This window comes from Vipera ursinii, assembly GCF_947247035.1.
Source record: "Vipera ursinii genome assembly, chromosome: 6".
Classification (NCBI taxonomy): Eukaryota; Metazoa; Chordata; class Lepidosauria; order Squamata; family Viperidae; genus Vipera; species Vipera ursinii.
In genome coordinates this window covers 46,965,564-46,983,610 of record NC_139515.1, presented here as the reverse complement: position 1 = coordinate 46,983,610, position 18,047 = coordinate 46,965,564, and the positions used below count along the sequence as shown (strand labels likewise).

At 36.4% G+C, this 18,047-nt stretch overlaps 1 protein-coding gene across 2 annotated transcripts in view; it reads right to left on the bottom strand.

Moving 5' to 3' along the window:
- Positions 1-296: 296 nt before the first annotated feature.
- The window catches only part of ZDHHC17 (zDHHC palmitoyltransferase 17), a 74,984-nt gene continuing 57,233 nt past the window's right edge, over positions 297-18,047 (bottom strand). For both annotated transcript variants that reach the window (XM_083365141.1, XM_083365140.1), the window contains exons 13-17: positions 17,642-17,735; positions 14,380-14,463; positions 13,956-14,113; positions 6,531-6,625; positions 297-3,227 (exon numbers count right to left, since the gene is read on the bottom strand). In XM_083365141.1, the coding sequence (XP_083221267.1) occupies positions 3,089-3,227; positions 6,531-6,625; positions 13,956-14,113; positions 14,380-14,463; positions 17,642-17,735 (570 nt within the window). In that variant the 3' untranslated portion in view covers positions 297-3,088. The remainder of the gene's footprint in view (positions 3,228-6,530; positions 6,626-13,955; positions 14,114-14,379; positions 14,464-17,641; positions 17,736-18,047) is intronic.

Sequence of the window (18,047 nt, the reverse complement as noted above, 5' to 3'; positions counted from 1 at the left end):
CTTACCAATCAACACTTGAATTATTTTTCATTCTCCTTCTTGCCTATTTGGTGAAAACATTAACAAAATAGATAAATTCTATTTACTTGATCAGGGAAGATTCAAAGAGTTTTGGCCATTTCTCAAGCTGATAAACCTGACATCTGAAGGGAAACAAGTGCCTCCTAATTTGGGTTCAATCAGATTCCATCTCTAACTAAAAAGAGATCTCCAGAGCTGGGCCACTTGAGCATAATAATCAGAATAAGCAAAGCAAGGGGACAAATATTGATTAATAACTTACAAAAATGTCAATTTTATGGAAGGAGAACTATTTTATTAAACCTTTTACAGATTTTGTTCACAATGTAATACATCAGTCATAACAATAAAATAAAACTTGGCACAGTTATAAATAAATTAGAAAAACAAAATACTCATTTTAAAACAGTGATGCACTTTTAATGCATATTGATTGTTGAAAAGAAAATCATGGGGGGAAAGTTGTGCACTGGAAAACTTAAAACCTGCATAATATATGTATCATTTTTCTAGGTCACATACAATATGTTAAACCTTAGTATAACAATGAATGTCAAAATTCTAATCTTTTTAATTGGATTCCCAAAGGCCTTAGGGTGCTGTAGTATGCTGCAATACATTCAACAAGCAGAAAAAAAATATTCTATGTATTTTCCCCTTTTGGGTTCCAGACTATACATTTCAAAATTTCTGGCAACAGAATAATTTTAGGTGCCTCAAATATTGAACCTTTATCTTCCATTACTTTTTCTCTGACAATTATGTAGAGTACAAAAACAAAATTTATACTTTTTCCCTACTTAAGTGAAATTTACTTTTTATTGTATGAAGGACACAATTATTTGGACAAGGATTTTATATCATATATATTTTTATATATAGCAGAAGATCTACAAATATATTGATCTTCTGAGGCCTTTCAAAAGCAATTGTTTCTGTGAAAATACATTTTTTCTAAAGTAGAATCAAGGGTTTTAAGATTCTAAACATGATTATTAAAGGAGAAAACATGATTATTAAAAGACAAAATAAGTAGGGCTTCTCAAACCTGCTAAAGATTGGGGTATTAAAATATGAAACAAAGTGTTGCCTAATCTTTTCAGCTTTAACATTAAAAGTTAGAAGGAATGTTGCAAGAATGGTATATTCTTAGTATTTTTCTAAAAAGTATCTGTCAAACTGGCACATACCTTTTACCTCCTTGCACATAACTTCATTTTCTTAACCTAACCATAGTTTATTAAAGATTAATTGAAGTTTCTCAATATTAAAATATCCAAATTATACTAAGGTTGCATTTCTGTAAATCTTGATATCTGGTACTTGCAAACTATGGACACCTGGCAATCAAAGAAACACCTTGAAAGGGGGAAAAGCATACTTGCAAATACTGAACATCAACTATTTACAGTTTCACTGCTCCTCTTTCTAAGGCAAGGGGTGGGAATACCACTGGATTGCTTTAATACCTGTAATCTCAATATTACAGGAAATGCTAGTTTTGCCAAGCATCAAACATGCAGTGAAGTTGCAGGGTACAGTGCCTATTAATAGCAATATTGATCGTTACTAAAAAGCCCATTAGATATCATCCTACATTTTTTGTTCAAAATGAAATGAGCAGCTTTTAAATATACTAACATACACACATGTACACACACACTTACAAAAACTAGTTGATAAATTATTTATATACAGATACACATTCTTTACAATGGTCTCTACTTCTGTATTAAACATCCCTTCCCTAGATCCTCCTCACAGGATTCTTGAACCACTATACTGCTACAGCACTTAAGAGAACCCAAACATATTTCAAGTCTCTCTGTAAACAATATTTAAGGAAGCAGTGAAAAATTCACAAGGAATATATAAAAATGCTATAACTGAAAATCAGTGCATCACATTCAACAACAAAAAAAATGCTTCTGGAATGTGACTTTACACCACTCCTTGTCTTTTAAATTTCATAATTTGAAAGTAGGTTTATTGTATTTTTCCACTTATTAACATACTATATAATTCATGACACCTGTAATATCAATAACTTACATGTGCTACAAAGAAATAAATTTAGCTTAAATTTATCTTTTTAAACATTATTTTAATCTAGCTACATTTCTTGGGAACTGCATCCAATTTAATAACAATCATATCCTAATTAATTAGAATTTAATCTTTGATTTTTTGCCTCCCATATAACATCTTGTTTATCAATTCTCTAATGACAGTAGAATATATCATGCACAATGTCTCACATTACTTATGAAACAAAGTTGTACTAACAGCATATATAACATTTTTTCTTTAATTTTTGCAGATCATATTTTATTTTGTAATTTAATTTTAGAAAGTATCATCATGCATTTAAGTGGTGTTTTGTATTAGGCAGAAAAGTTGATTTCTTCTATGTTGCTTTTTCTGCCCAGGATATACAACTTCATATAAGATTTATTATGAGTAATTTATTGTATCAGAGACAAATCAGCCCTAAAAACTGATAATTACCATTACATTTAGGTAAGTTTTGTGACAAACATCCTCAACTTCACAATTTATGGTAGACCCCAACAAAACTACATAATTCATTACTGTATTTAATGTACATTTTTCAACGCACATATTACAGCAAATCTATACAAAATTTCAATGCAGTAAATATAATACAATGATCTGAAGATGTTAGCTTCATATTAACTTCAAATGAAATTGTTCAAATTATGAAATAAATATTGATTCTTCAGCACAGCATGACTTTATTCTGTTTGTATTTTTAACAATTCATGCTTCATTGTGAAACTAAAATATAATTGTGTGAATATGTCTTTTGGAGTTATTCCTGTAGTAAGAACAGTTAAAATTCCCTTCTTCTTCCTCATTGTCAGGATTGGCAGTTTATTCTGTCCTTTTTTAAACTTCCATTAATAAAACAGATGCAAAGAAGGTACCATTAGATTCACTGTTAGCTCTATTCATAACATGCTACTGTTCAAGTGATGTGGATTCAAAAGAAACAAACTTCCAGGCACCATTCAGATCTGATATGCTCACATATTGGAAGTGGGTGTTAAACCAGCTGGTAGCCAGTTCCAGAGGTTTGCTCATATTCTATTGTATATTGCCGTGTCCAGTCCACAGTAACAGGACGAAATAAACCGCAGCATCTGAATTCAAAGAAGTCTATAATATTTCTTATACATCCATGGCTAAAAAGAGAAGAAAAAACAAAAAATGGTCTAAGTACTTAATATTGCAGCTAACAAATAAGTTAACCCTAATAATAACATGGATGATTTCCACAGTAATTATTGTGCTTGTTGGTAATGACAGTGTTTACTGTTACTGAACTGCTACAATTATAAGCTATTAACTGAATACCAGATTCAAATAACTTATTTGGAGTCTTACATACACTGCCTTTTCTCAGCCTTGTAATGGGGACATGCTACTAATCCATTATTCTGGGTTTCAAAATAACTGATATGATGCTATATTCAGGAAGTAATACATGTGTTATTGATAGAACCCAAATTACAAAAATGACAGCAGCTGAGAAAGAAGCCCAGAACAGCAGCTAGTAGTAAAAATGGAGTGCTATATGAAGGCTGGGTGAATGAAAAGAGAATTAAGGAAAAATATCAAATATAATGAAATATTTTCTGGAATTTTATTAGAAAGGAGCACTTGAAAAGTTAAGTAGATTCATAGGTGATGATTAATGTATATTACAAGTAATATTTCTGGGATCATCCATCAGACTATTCATTCTTTATGGAATTAGATTACTGTTTGACCGTATTATAGGTAATATTTGAAGTTCAAAGAGTTGGGGAGAGATAAATGAGATAACAGAAGGTACAGTGAACTGAAACTGGACAGTTTGAGGAACTCAAGGTAATATTAAAAAATAGGACTGATTGTCATTGGTCATAAAGAAGTAATTTAAAACTGTTGTATGTCATATAAAGGCAGTCTAGTGTGATATGTTGGACCAGTACACATGAGGTGCTTTCTTTCATTCACAAATGAAGCATTCCTCTGTATGTACACTATACTAGAAAACAGCTGGCCTACTTCAAGAATGGGCATATCCAGACTCGGGCTTCTGGTTTGTGCATGCAGCGCCGGCGGACGTGCAAGAAGGACGCTCTCCCTGCTGTCCAGTCTTTCTTCCTTGGAGGACCCTGAAAAGGGTCGAAAGTCACCCTGGAGGGGAACCACTGTGAGAAGGCCCTCCCTGTGATCGCGGAAGGGTGGCAGCCCTCCGTTTGATCCAGAGCAGCTCCTCTGGCCCGAAGAAGAGGCCGGCCATCAACATGGCTGATCATTAAGCCATTCCCTGCCGAAAGCCAAAATCACCATCAAGCACAACAAAGCAATCTGGAGGATTTGGGTGAGACCTTACCTTTCTTATTTCCCTAATTACTTTCCTGTGGGACTGTTCTGGAAATCTCCTCCCCCTCTCTTCAAAGATTGATGATTGCTTTCTTAAAGAACCAAAATTTTAAAGCCTCAAAAGAAATCAAATAACTAAGCTAAATAATTAAGCAATCTTATTTGTAGTTCTGGAATTTTTGGGCCACTAAGTGGTTCTTATTTTTGCGGGGACCTACTACCCTATTTACTACTTAAGCTGTGAAAGAAGGGAAAAAGAAAAAAAAATGGATTAATTGGATAAAAGCCTCATATTAGTCTGGAAAAAGATTTTACATGCTATTGAGGACATCTTGTGGCGAAACCTGGTATAGCAAGTAAAGCTTTTCTTTATTGTGAGATCTGGATGTAAGTCAGCTTTGTCCTTGACATTATCTTTAAAGATAATAATTTGGAACACCTGGCACTGAAAACAACCATTAGGAATAGTGGAGGTGGACATTTACTGACTATTATCAAAATAGCCTCCACTAAAGACCTATCTGTAAACATCAAAAAAATGGAGGAATATATTCCACCACTTGACTATAAACTTATACTGGAAACAATCCTGGCAATGACTGAACAAATGAAAGCCAGACTGAAAGACAAATCTGACAGCATAAACTCACCAAATGAGACTCTGACTGATGAATTGACAACCAAAAAACTAACAGAAGAGGAAATTAACAACAAAATAGGGGACTCTAAAGAACAAGTACAATCTACTGAGAGCCTTGATGCCCAAACTTTGATTTCAACTATAAAACCTACAATTCAACAAACAACAGAAGCTGAAGAAAGCAATACTAAGATGGAGGATGCCAAAGGCCTTCAAACAACAGTACATTAAGAATCTAACCAACCAAACAATAATTATAACACCGGACATGACCTCTTACCTAAGCCAGATGGGATTGGAAGAAGAAGACCAGACTAAATTAATGACAACTATAATATGCCAAATATGGAGATTTGGTCTATTAGAGCGACAATTCAATGACTATAAAGGGGTCGCCCTCTTTGAAAAATTGACAACTGGATGATCTCCCTGGATTCAAACAACGTGTGTAGGAAGAAAGGGAGACGCATTTGAGAAGTTAAAGGCAATGATATGGAAGCCTGCCTGGCACAAAAAGAAAGGTAGAGTTAGATTTAAAAAATGGGGTTTTTTTCTTAATGTTGGGATTTGTAATAATAAAGCTTAAAATCTCTTTTAATGGGCCAAGGGGAATCGTTAAAAGATATAAACTGAATTTATATTTAGGACCTAGATTTCTAAGGGAATGAAAATTAGCTACTAGAACATAACTTTGAATTATATTATAGAACTTGGAATGACACAACAAAAGATACTTCGTTAATCATTGATGAATTACAAAGATGACAAATAGAATATGTTTTTGAAATAAAATAAGAATGCACTTAAATGAACAATGTACGTATTTCAGATATGATAATTACTATATAATGAAATAGGGGAAATGTGGGTTATCCGAAAATTAATTTTTTAGATACTATAGGCTAATTTGGAGCACTGTATTGAAATTAGATAAAACTTAAGCTATTGGACCTTTGACTATCCAATCACCACATTGCTTCATAAATATTTGGATGTAAAATTAGAAAATTAATAAAACTTGTTTTTTAAAAAAAAGAAAAAAAAGAATGGGCATATCCAGAAGACACTTCTGCTGTGATAGTGAATGAAGTTTCTCAATGAATTATTCCTACTGTTCTATTACAACCCTGGTTGGACCCAAAATTTTTTATTATTGAGATTACAATTTGAGCAATTTATTTTTAAAAACAAGTATTAAGCCACAGGGTACTTGTCAATTTCAATGGAAAAGTAGCTAGTAAAAATACTTTATCTATGAGCTACTTTATGACTGCTCAGCTATTTTTTCTTCCATGGTAAAATTCCATAAACCTGCTGAAGTACTGATTTATATTAATGAAAAGTTAAAAAGATAATTAAAAATCCACACAAACTGATCAATTCATGGTCAGTCATATCTAACCTGTTTCATCTTGAGTATCATATGAACATTTAAATAAACATGCATTTAAACACATTTTACTTATATACTTACTTAAATGGACTTTCAATAGATGTTGTTGTAACTTTAAAGTGCTTATATCGTCTGGCATTCATTCTTTCATTTGTAGTAATACCTAAACAAGAAATCTAGAAAACAATAATAGGCAACTAATATTTAGAAGCACTGAAATTATAGAAATATCAAGCAACCAAAACCCGAATCAATATTCATTTAAAGATACAATTAAAAAAGATAATAAACATGTCCTATCTTTTCCAATTGTATGTTAAAAGAATATGTTTTTCACACATAAAATATATTTTCAGTATATTAAAAAAGTAAAGGTAAAGGTTCCCCTGCACATGCGTGCTAGTCGTTTCCAAATCTAGGGGCCAGTGCTCATCTCCGTTTCAAAGCCAAAGAGCCAGCGCTTGTCCGAAGACGTCTCCGTGGTCATGTGGCCGGCATGACTAGACGCCAAAGGTGCACGGAATGCTGTTACCTTCCCACCGTAGTGGTCCCTATTTTTCTACTTGCATTTTTACGTGCTTTCGAACTGCTAGGTTGGCAGAAGCTGGGACGAGTAACAGTCGCTCACTGTTACGCGGCACTCGGGATTCGACCCGCCAAAGTGCCGACCTTCTGATCGACAAGCTCAGCGTCCTAACCCACTGAGCCAACGCATCCCTTTCAGTACATTACAGGTACCCTAATAGCTATTCTGAACCAAGTTAAATACCAAGCCAATATCTGAGTCAATACTTTCATTTATAAAAGGGTTAATAGGTCAGTACAATATTTTGCATATGATTTGGCAAGAGTTTCAAAACCTGGAGTTAGTGTTAACTCAATGCACTGTACCAGTGACTCATGAAACAATCATGCCTCCTTTCAGAAACACAGACTGCAGTTACTACAGTCACACATTTCCCAAAATATTGAACTCTAATGCAACTCAAAACATTGCGCAGTCTTAATAATCGTGGGGTTGTGATAACTTTTATTTAGCATTAAATTATTCACTTTTAATTTAAAAAGTTCTCTTCATCTAGCTGTATTTTGCTTTTTTTATTTAAAAAGTTTTACAATACATTTTGACTTTAATCCCCCCTCCCCCACCCCTATCCAACCCTCCCTATCCCTCTCCCCCACTCCCTCCTCCCCCCCCGACTTCCCAGAGCTAAATACAGGGCATAAAATAAAAAAACAAACATAAACACCCCTATGTTATCAACAATAAACTATAAATTCTATCTCTCTCTAGCTCATATAAAATGAATACAAACAATATTAATATTACAAATAAAGTAGAAAAAAAGAGGAAAACAGAAAAAGAGCTTTACTCAAAATAAATTTTCTTAATCCCAGTCCTTATTCATATTAATTTCAAAAAAAAAGAAAAAAGAAAAGAAAAAAAACAAAAAAAAACCTTTCACCTGCTATTTACATTCTCCCACCTTTCTCTAATTTCCAAACAAATTCTCAGTTACACGCCAAAAGCGCCTATCTCTGTTAATCTTAATAATCTCCAACCAAACTAAACTATGATCAAAAATAGTTCTTGCATGTATCACGCCAAATATCTTGCAGTTCCAAATCATCCTTAAGTTCAAATAAAAGTTCAAATACAAAGAGTATATATAAAAAAAGATTTAGGCAATCTCTAAGACAACTTGTTGTTAATTAGGAGCTTACATACCCATTCTTAGTTCAACACATACTTTAAGTCCATAACCCTAATATACTTTTCTAGCAAGCAATCTTAAATTGTGTAAAATATTAACAAAAAGAAAAGAAAAAAAAACAAAAAACTTTCTTTCTCCTCTATAATAATTTTACTCCATTGACATTCTAATCTAAAAATTAATCAGCAATCTTAACGCCCCAAAACTTTTGGAGCACCTCTGTCATGACCCCCAAAACTTCTTTAGACCGCTCTCCTCCCACATCTTCACTGTAAGCACACTTTGAAGATTCCATAACTTTCTGCTGGTCTTGCTCTTGCTCTCGTCTCGCTCTTCTTAGGGCGGCACGCGTCATCTTCTGGCCTCCTGCAGCAACCGATGAAACTGTGACTTGATCCCCTCCAACACCATTGTCCTCTGTCTATCTGCAACGTCTTGAAGCTTTCCCCCACCGTATCCTTTTGCAGCTTCCAAAAATGATAGGGGGGTTGCTTTTAACACATTACTATAAAAATCACGTGCCTGAGCCACAGTAACCAAACAATGTCTTTTACCTTCATGCGTCGCCACCAATCCAACTGGAATCTCCCATCTAAACTTAATATCATGTTTCTTAAGTTCCTGTACCAAAAATGCAAAACCTTTCCTTCTCCTTAGGATCTTCGGAGGGATCTCTTTTAAAACCAAAACTTCTTGCTCAGCCACTACCAAATTAGTATCATAAGCAGCTTGAATGACTTCATCTCTCATTACTCTCTTTGTAAAATAGACCACCACATCTCTGGGTAACTTCCTCTGTCTTGCAATCCATGAATTTACACGAAAAACTTTGTCCATATTTCCCTCAATTTCAGATGCTGGCTGGCCCAGTACCCCTTCCAGAGCCTCAGAAATCAGCTGCTTTAAATCTTCTTTACCATTCTCCTTTAAACCCCTAATTCTAATAGCATACTGCATCTGATTATACTGAACAAGGCTCAATTCTTCGTCCATTTTATCCCTTATATTTTCATTTTCTAATAACTTTGCTTCTAATATAGAGTTCTTTTGACTGAGATCCTCCACTTTTATATCCAGCTGTAGCACACATTCAGCTACGGATTCAACCTTAGACAAGATGTCCACCCTCATTGCTCTCAGCTTCTCTTCCATCTTCTTCTCCAATTTCTCCATTTTCTCCTCCATTTTCTCCTCCAGCTTTTTCAACTTTTCATCCATCATATCAGACATCAATTGTGCATGCTTTCCAAGAGCATCTTGTAAATCCTTAAGCGTCAATGCCGGGGGAGATGCAGGAGGAAGCAAAGCTTGCAATGAGGTCTCTTGCACCAGGGAAGACCCCGCATTCCGGAGAGCTTTAGAAGTTTTAGCCGCCATCTTCCCCCACTTTCACTTATTACACACTTTCACTTTGAAGCTATAAAATCCATTGAGCTAGAGAGTAAAAATAAAGAGTCCACTTCACCTTGACCTCCTGTACCGCTCTGCCTGCATCTTGATAATCAAAAGTATTTCCATTTGGCAGGGGTGGTTGCTAACGCCTGGCTCTGCTCCAATAATCCCAGAGCAGAGGCGCTGCGCAGCTCGGAGCAACCCAGGCTTCAGGGGGGCTCATCCTTCAGCCGCCCGAGCTCTCAGCTCAGGCGGCCCCGGAGAGCTCAACCCCTACCTGGGGCCTCACCCCCTCCTCTTCTCCTGAGGAGGGGGCTTCAAATACATCTAAACAGCTGATCGGCGCTGTTTACGATGGAAAAACACAGCTGCGGAGCGGGCAGCCCGAAAACGGCTGTCTTCGGCGTTGCGTCGCCACCGGAAGTCCCACTGTATTTTGCTTTTTTACTAGATGTAAGAGGAAGTTAAAAAGGCATATACATTTTATGAATAAATTAAAACAGTTGTTGTTGTTGTTAGTTGCGAAGTCGTGTCCGACCCATCGCGACCCTATGGACAATGTTCCTCCAGGCCTTCCTGTCCTCTACCATCTTCTGGAGTCCATTTAAGCTCACGCCTACTGCTTCAGTGACTCCATCCAGCCACCTCATTCTCTGTCGTCCCCTTCTTCTATTGCCCTCAATCTTTCCCAGTATTAGGCTCTTCTCCAGTGAGTCCTTCCTTCTCATTAGATGGCCAAAGTATTTCAGTTTTAGCTTCAGGATCTGGCCTTCTAAAGAGCAGTCAGGGTTGATCTCCTCTAGGACTGACCGGTTTGATCGCCTTGCAGTCCAAGGGACTCGCAGGAGTCTTCTCCAGCACCATAGTTCAAAGGCTTCAATTCTTTGGCGCTCAGCCTTTCTTATGGTCCAGCTTTCACTGCCATACATTGCAACTGGGAAGACCATAGCCTTGACTATACGCACTTTTGTTGACAGGGTGATGTCTCTGCTTTTTAGTGTGCTGTCTAGATTTGCCATGGCTTTCCTTCCCAGGAGCAAGTGTCTTTTAATTTCTTGGCTACAGTCCCCATCTGCAGTGATCTTGGAGCCCAGGAAAATAAAATCTGTCACTACCTCCATTTCTTCCCCATCTATTTGCCAGGAATTGAGAGGGCCAGATGCCATGATCTTGGTTTTCTTAATGTTTAGTTTCAACCCAAGTTTTGCACTTTCCTTCTTCACTCGCAACAAGAGGCTCTTTAGTTCCTCTTCACTTTCTGCCATTAGAGTGGTATCATCTGCATATCTTAGGTTGTTGATGTTTCTCCCGGCAATCTTAATTCCAACTTTTGATTCATCTAGCCCTGCCTTTCTCATGATGTGCTTTGCATATAAGTTAAATAGGCAAGGCGACAGTATACAGCCTTGCCGGACTCCTTTCCCAATTTTGAACCAATCAGTGGTTCCGTGTCCAGTTCTCACTGTTGCTTCTTGGCCTGCATATAGGTTTCTCAAGAGACAAATAAGATGGTCTGGTATGCCCATCTCTTTAAGGACTTGCCAGAGTTTGTTATGATCCACACAATCAAAGGCTTTAGCATAGTCAATGAAGCAGAAGTAGATGTTTTTCTGGAACTCTCTAGCTTTCTCCATGATCCAGCGTATGTTAGCAGTTTGATCTCTAGTTCCTCTGCCTCTTCGAAATCCTGCCTGTACTTCTGGTAGTTCTTGATCCACATACTACTGGAATCTAGCTTGTAGAATTTTAAGCATAACTTTACTAGCATGTGAAATGAGTGCAATGGTGCGATAGTTTGAACATTCTTTGGCACTGCCTTTCTTTGGAATTGGAATGTAAACTGATCTTTTCCAATCCTGTGGCCACTGTTGAGTTTTCCAAATTTGCTGGCAAATTGAGTGTAGCACTTTTACTGCATCGTCTTTTAAGATTTTGAATAGCTCAGCTGGAATACTGTCACCTCCACTAGCTTTGTTGTTGCTCAGCTTTTCTAAGGCCCACTTCACTTCACATTCTAGGATGTCTGGCTCGAGGTCAGTGACCACCTCATTGTGATTATCAGGGACGTTAAGCTCATTCTTGTATAGTTCTTCTGTGTAATTTTGCCACCTCTTCTTAATCTCTTCTGCCTCTGTTAGGTCCCTGCCATTTTGGTCCTTTATCATGCCCATTTTTGCATGAAACGTTCCCTTTATCTCTCCAATTTTCTTGAAAAGATCTCTGGTCCTCCCTATTCTATTGTTTTTTTTTTATTTCTTTGCATTGTTCATTTAAGAAGGCATTCTTATCTCTTCTAGCTATTCTTTGGAATTCTGCATTTAATTGGGCGTATCTTTCTTTTTCTCCCTTGCCTTTCGCTTCCCTCCTTTCCTCAGCTATTTGCAAAGCTTCCTCAGACAGCCATTTTGCTTTCTTGCATTTCTTTTTCTTTGGGATGGTTTTGGTTGCTACCTGTTGTACAATGTTGTGAACCTCTGTCCATAGTTCTTCAGGCACTCTATCAGATTTAATTCCTTAAATCTATTTGTCACCTCTACTGTATATTGAACAGGGATATGATTTAATTCATACCTGACTGGCCTAGCAATTTTCCCTACTTTCTTTAATTTAAGCCTAAACTTTGCAACAAGAAGCTCATGGTCTGAGCCACAGTCAGCTCCTGGTCTTGTTTTTACTGACTGTATAGAGCTTCTCCATCTTTGGCTGCAGAGCATATAGTCAATCTGATTTCTGTGTTGACTGTCTGGTGATGTCCATGTGTAAAGCCGTCTCTTGGGTTGTTGGAAAAGAGTGTTTGCTATGACCATCGTATTCTCTTGACAAAATTCTATCAGCCTGTGCCCTGCTTCATTTTGTACTCCAAGGCCAAACTTGCCTGTTATTCCAGTTATCTTTTGGCTTCCTACTTTAGCATTCCAATCTCCCATGATGATAAGGACATCGTTTTTGGGTGTTAGTTTTATAAGGTGTTGTAGGGCTTCATAGAACCGGTCAATTTCATCCTCTTCAGCACTGGTGGTTGGGGCATAGACTTGGACTACTGTGATATTGAATGGTTTGCCTTGGATTCGAAATGAGATCATTCTGTCATTTTGAGGGTTGCATCCCAGTATTGCTTTTCCTACTTTTTTATTGACTATGAAGGCTACTCCATTGCTTCTGAGGGATTCTTGCCCGCAGTAGTATACCTGATGGTCATCTGAATTAAATTCACCCATTCCTGTCCATTTTAGTTCGCTGATACCTAAGATGTCGATGTTTAGTCTTGTCATCTCTTGTTTGACCACGTCCAGCTTTCCTTGATTCATGGATCTTACATTCCAGGTTCCTATGGAGAAAGAATCTTTACAGCATCGGACTTTCCTTTCACCATCAGACATATCCACAGCTGAGCGTCCTTTCGGCTTTGGCCCAGACGCTTCATTCTTTCAGGCGCTACTAGTACTAGCCCTCTGCTCTTCCCCAGTAGCATATTGGACGCCTTCCGACCTGAGGGGCTCATCTTCCAGCGTCATATCGTTTTGCCTTTTGGTACTGTCCATAGGTTTTTCATGGCAAAGATACTGGAGTGGGTTGCCATTTCCTTCTCCAGTGGATCACGTTTTGTCAGAACTCTCTGCTATGACCTTTCCGTCTTGGGTGGCCCTGCACGGCATAGCTCATAGCTTCATTGAATTACGCAAGCCCCTTCGCCACGACAAGGCAGTAACCATGAAGGGGAAATTAAAACAGTACTTAAAACTAAATTGTACAAACAAAAACCCCAGGATTTTTTTTTTAAACATTCAGCTGAACTTTCAAGGATCAGCAATATTAACAAACAAACACACACGTACATACAAAAGAATAAAAAATGAAATCAACTATTAAAATCAACTACTCCGTCAGGGCTTGGCAAAATTAATGACTCTCACTAAAAGGGATACTTCCAAGAGCAGATCCAGGATATGCAATTTAGGATCCTTGTTTCAGTTCATCTTCTCAGAAAATTTAGGAGCAAAATTTTACTGACAGTATTGTATTATCTTTCACAAATAGAACAGCGGCATCCAGTATGTACTTAAGTTTTTTTTAGCTTATTTGTCTCTTCCATTACAATAGTTTATAATAACAGATCCATGAGAACAGATTTGAAATCATAATTTGCCCCTCATCATTTCATTTACCAAACTGACCACATCCTACAGAAATAGTGTCAAATTTGTGCCATCCAAACTTCAGAAATCAACTCATTTAAAATATGTAATTTATATTGAACAGAAGAATAGATAGGAAAGAATGTCTATCTGTCTGTCTGTCTATCATTTCCTCATGCATGCACTTATTTTCTATTGTAAGATACATTCCATATAGTTAACAGAAGTTTCCTCTATGTACCTAGTAAGTTGTTTTTTCTTACCTGATACATTTGACACATTAGTAGTACAGCAACCCACATGAAGTGAAACACACTGTTCAAAAACATCCAGAACATCCAAGGTGAACAAGTGGCAATTTGTGTAATATACGTCCAAAAACCATCTGTTGTATAACTTGTGTGACAGTGGATTCCCCAGTCTGAAATAAATATAATGTGTATATGTATATATATGTATCACAATTTTACAAAATACCTCCATACTATTTTCCTTACAGCATTTAAATGGATTTTTTTGTTCCAAGAGTAAACTGTATGAAAATAGTTTCAAAATGAAAGTATTTAATGATAAAAATCAGATAAACAGATTAATCAATATGAAGAAAAATTTAAAAAATTGATGAACAGAGCAGATACATTTAAAAAAGCTAGGCAATTAGAAATATGTGAAACAAACTAAACTTACATGAGATACAGCCATAAATCATCCAGCAAATCATGAAGAGTAAAAAGAATAAATATCCCATGAAATAACGATGATTGCCTGCTCCTGAGGAAAAAACAAAGTATTGCAATAAAACATTCATTTTGCACTATATTAACAGTACAACAAAGATAATGGGCAGGCCTAATTTTTCTGCTACAATCTGTAAAATAATTGTGTTTCAGTTGGAAAGTGCACCTCATCACAAGCCTCTCAGGGATCCAATGAAGATGGATGTACTAAAATTAATCAAAAGTACTAACGAGCATAAACATGAAATATAAAAACAGATGTTTTGCTCAATGACTTATAATTATCTCCTGAAATGACAACATAATACAAAAATGACTACTGGAAATTATTTGAATGCAAACTTTAAAATTTTGGGTTGTGTTCTACATTTTGACCTATCTATGAGAATAATCCATCACAAGAACTTCATTTAAGATGTTTCTTCACCTGCTGAAAAAGAGTTATAAACCCTGCATATTTTTCAGTCTTCTATAGTCTCAGGATTTTCTTCTGGAAAACTGAATAGATGAATCTTTCCTAACTGTGAGAGACAGATGCTGATTCCTAAGTTTATATTTTAAGTTACCAATATTTTATAAATCATACTGTTTACAAATTTTATTTTTCTTGCCCCAAATCTAACCATACTCTAATTATTTAGCAGGTAATTACTGGATTCTATTGTTTCTCTCAAACGTTTCACCTCAAGTTTTCACCAAATTCATATTTCAATTTCATATTAGACAAAAACTGGAGGTTAACTATTTCTAAGTTTACAAAATTGACTCTTTTTAAGATTTAACAATCAGCTTCTACCTACATTAATATATAGAATACTATATGGCTGTGTTTATTACTGGCTCAAATTTACCCTTCTAATATTTTGCAACATTAATCTAGCACATTATCATAAATGCTGACTAGAAAAGGAGAAATCCAATGTGTAGAATTATGTATTACTTCTATAACATCCCTGAAAATAGAACAGCAAGAATTGTGGCATCTAACTATTCCTGAAGTACAGGTAGTCCTTGACTTACAATCACAATTCAGCCCAATATTTCTGTTGCGAAGCAAGACAGTTGTTAAGTAAATTTTGCCCCATTTTTTAACCTTTTTTTGACAGTTGTTAAGTGAATCACTAAGGGACGCGGTGGCTCAGTGGGTTAGGACGCTGAGCTTGTCAATCAGAAGGTCGGCAGTTTGGCGGGTCGAATCCCGAGTGCCGCGTAACAGAGTGAGCGCCTGTTACTTGTCCCAGCTTCTGCCCACCTAGCAGTTTGAAAGCACGTAAAAATGCAGGTAGAAAAATAGGGACCACTATGGTGGGAAGGTAACAGTGTTCTGTGCGCCTTTGGCATCTAGTCATGCCGGCCACATGACCACGGAGACGTCCTCGGACAAGCGCTGGCTCTTCGGCTATGAAACGGAGATGAGCACCGGCCCCTAGAGTCGGAAACGACTAGCACGCATGTGCGGGGGAACCTTTACCTTTTACCTTAAGTGAATCACTGCAGCTGTTAAGTTAATAACATGGTTGTAAAGTGAATCTGGCTTTCCAATAGACTCTGCTTGTCAGAAGATTGCAAAAGAAAACTATGTGACCCCAGGACACTGCAACTGTCATAAATATGAACCAGCTGTAAAACATCTGGATTTCGATCACATAACCACAAGGATATTGCAATAGTCATAAGTGTGAAAAATGGTCATAAATCTCTTTTTTCAGTGCAATGTAACTTCAAATGATTGCTAAACAAATGATTGTAAGTTGAGGACTATCTATAGCCTTGTCCAACTGCCCTGTATTACAATGACTACCTTTTTTAAAGAAATGAGTATTATGAACAAAAATGCTTGCCCAACTTTACTGGGTAATCTGAAGATGATAAAATTGTTTTCCAAGACTCTCATAAACGGAAATAATTTAAGAAGTGGAATGATTTACCTGCATAAATGATTTTCTACAACAGCTAAAAATTACATCTTTGGAATAGTATATAAAATGTCTGTGGCACATTATTCCCACTATTGTTTTCTTATATATTTTCTATATGATTCCAATAATGGAAATAGCTGCAAAATAGTATGCACTTCCATTTTCTTGCTTACCCACATTAAGTCTGACAAAGTCTGCATGGTAGATATATGCAAAATGTTCCATTTCAGCAGTAAATGTTCCGGAGAACACAGATCAGGCTGTTTTAGGGAGGTGGAGCAGTCTTCTTGATGTGAATACAGTACTTCTAGGATGGACTTGCTGTTTATCCGTGAATATCAGCAGCAGGCCCAATAATTACACTCGTCCAAAAAAACAAAAAAAAGCAGGTATGGGTTGCCCTCCTGGCTTCTTCTGAAACAGAAGATGGGACCTTTCTCCAATTTTGGCTGGTAACTACTTATGATCTTATCTTGACCAAAATGCCTTGCTGATAGTTACTTATGGCCTGATCACGAATGCAATAGACTGTTTTAATATGTTATATATGGGGCTTCCTTTGAAGATAACCTGGAAGCTGCAATTGGTAGAAAATACAGCAGGAAAATTGCTGATCACACTATCCTCAGTTAGCATAAATACTGGATTGGTTGCCAATAGACTCCACAGCCTATTTAAAAGTACTAACCATTATCTTTCAAACCGTCAACATCTTGCCTGTCCAGTTCAGACATCAAGAAGGGGTCTGCTTAAAGTCCCTCCTCCTAATAGATTTCCTGAGATGCAGATCAAGCAATAGATCTCCTTAATGATGGCCCCAGTTTATAGAATTTTTTAGCTGCCAAAAGTATAGGTGGTCACAAAGACATTCTTTTAGAAAGCTTGTTAAACTGGTAGATAACACTGAGTTTTTAGCTTGTTGGTCTTATTGAATATCATTATTTTTTCCCCATTATATTCTGAACTGTTATATGCCACCCAGAGTCAGTATAGATTGGGACAGCTTAAAAACATTGTTAAATAAATAAACATATCTTCCAGAAAGAAAGCAGTCTTGAAAATTATTGGATCATACCTGATACAGCCAGATTAGCATTACCTGGAATTGAAATGGAACATTCTGCACTTCTACACATACCTAATGCATAGGCAAAAGATTGGCTAAGCTCACTTATTTCTCTAAAATAAAAATGCATTGCTGGGTATATAAAAACTAAAGTACAATGTTCTGTTTAAAATAAAAGAATATTTGATAAATAAATACACTGGACAGTATCTCTAAAAAATACTTACCTACACAGTTACCCACCCATGGACAGTGATGATCAAACTTGGCTATACATCGATTGCATACACCACAATGTTTGGACCTCACTGGCTTCCGTATCTATTTGACAGATTTTAATATGCATACTATATAACAAAAGCTTACAAATATATATGAAGTTTTAAATATGCAGGGTTACCAAGAATTGTAGGTTTGATCTTTAAATTTTAAGCCTATTTCACTATGTGTGAGACAAAATAGGAATATTAATTTATATCAGAGCTTCCTTTTTATTTAAATTCCATGCTTTAAAAGAATATAGATAATTTGAAACTGATATCTGGATAAGAAATAGACAAACATAAACTGGACTTCTATCTCCCCCTCCCAAGTTCTTTCTTTAAGCTGTCAACAACAGAAGCCTGATGTTCC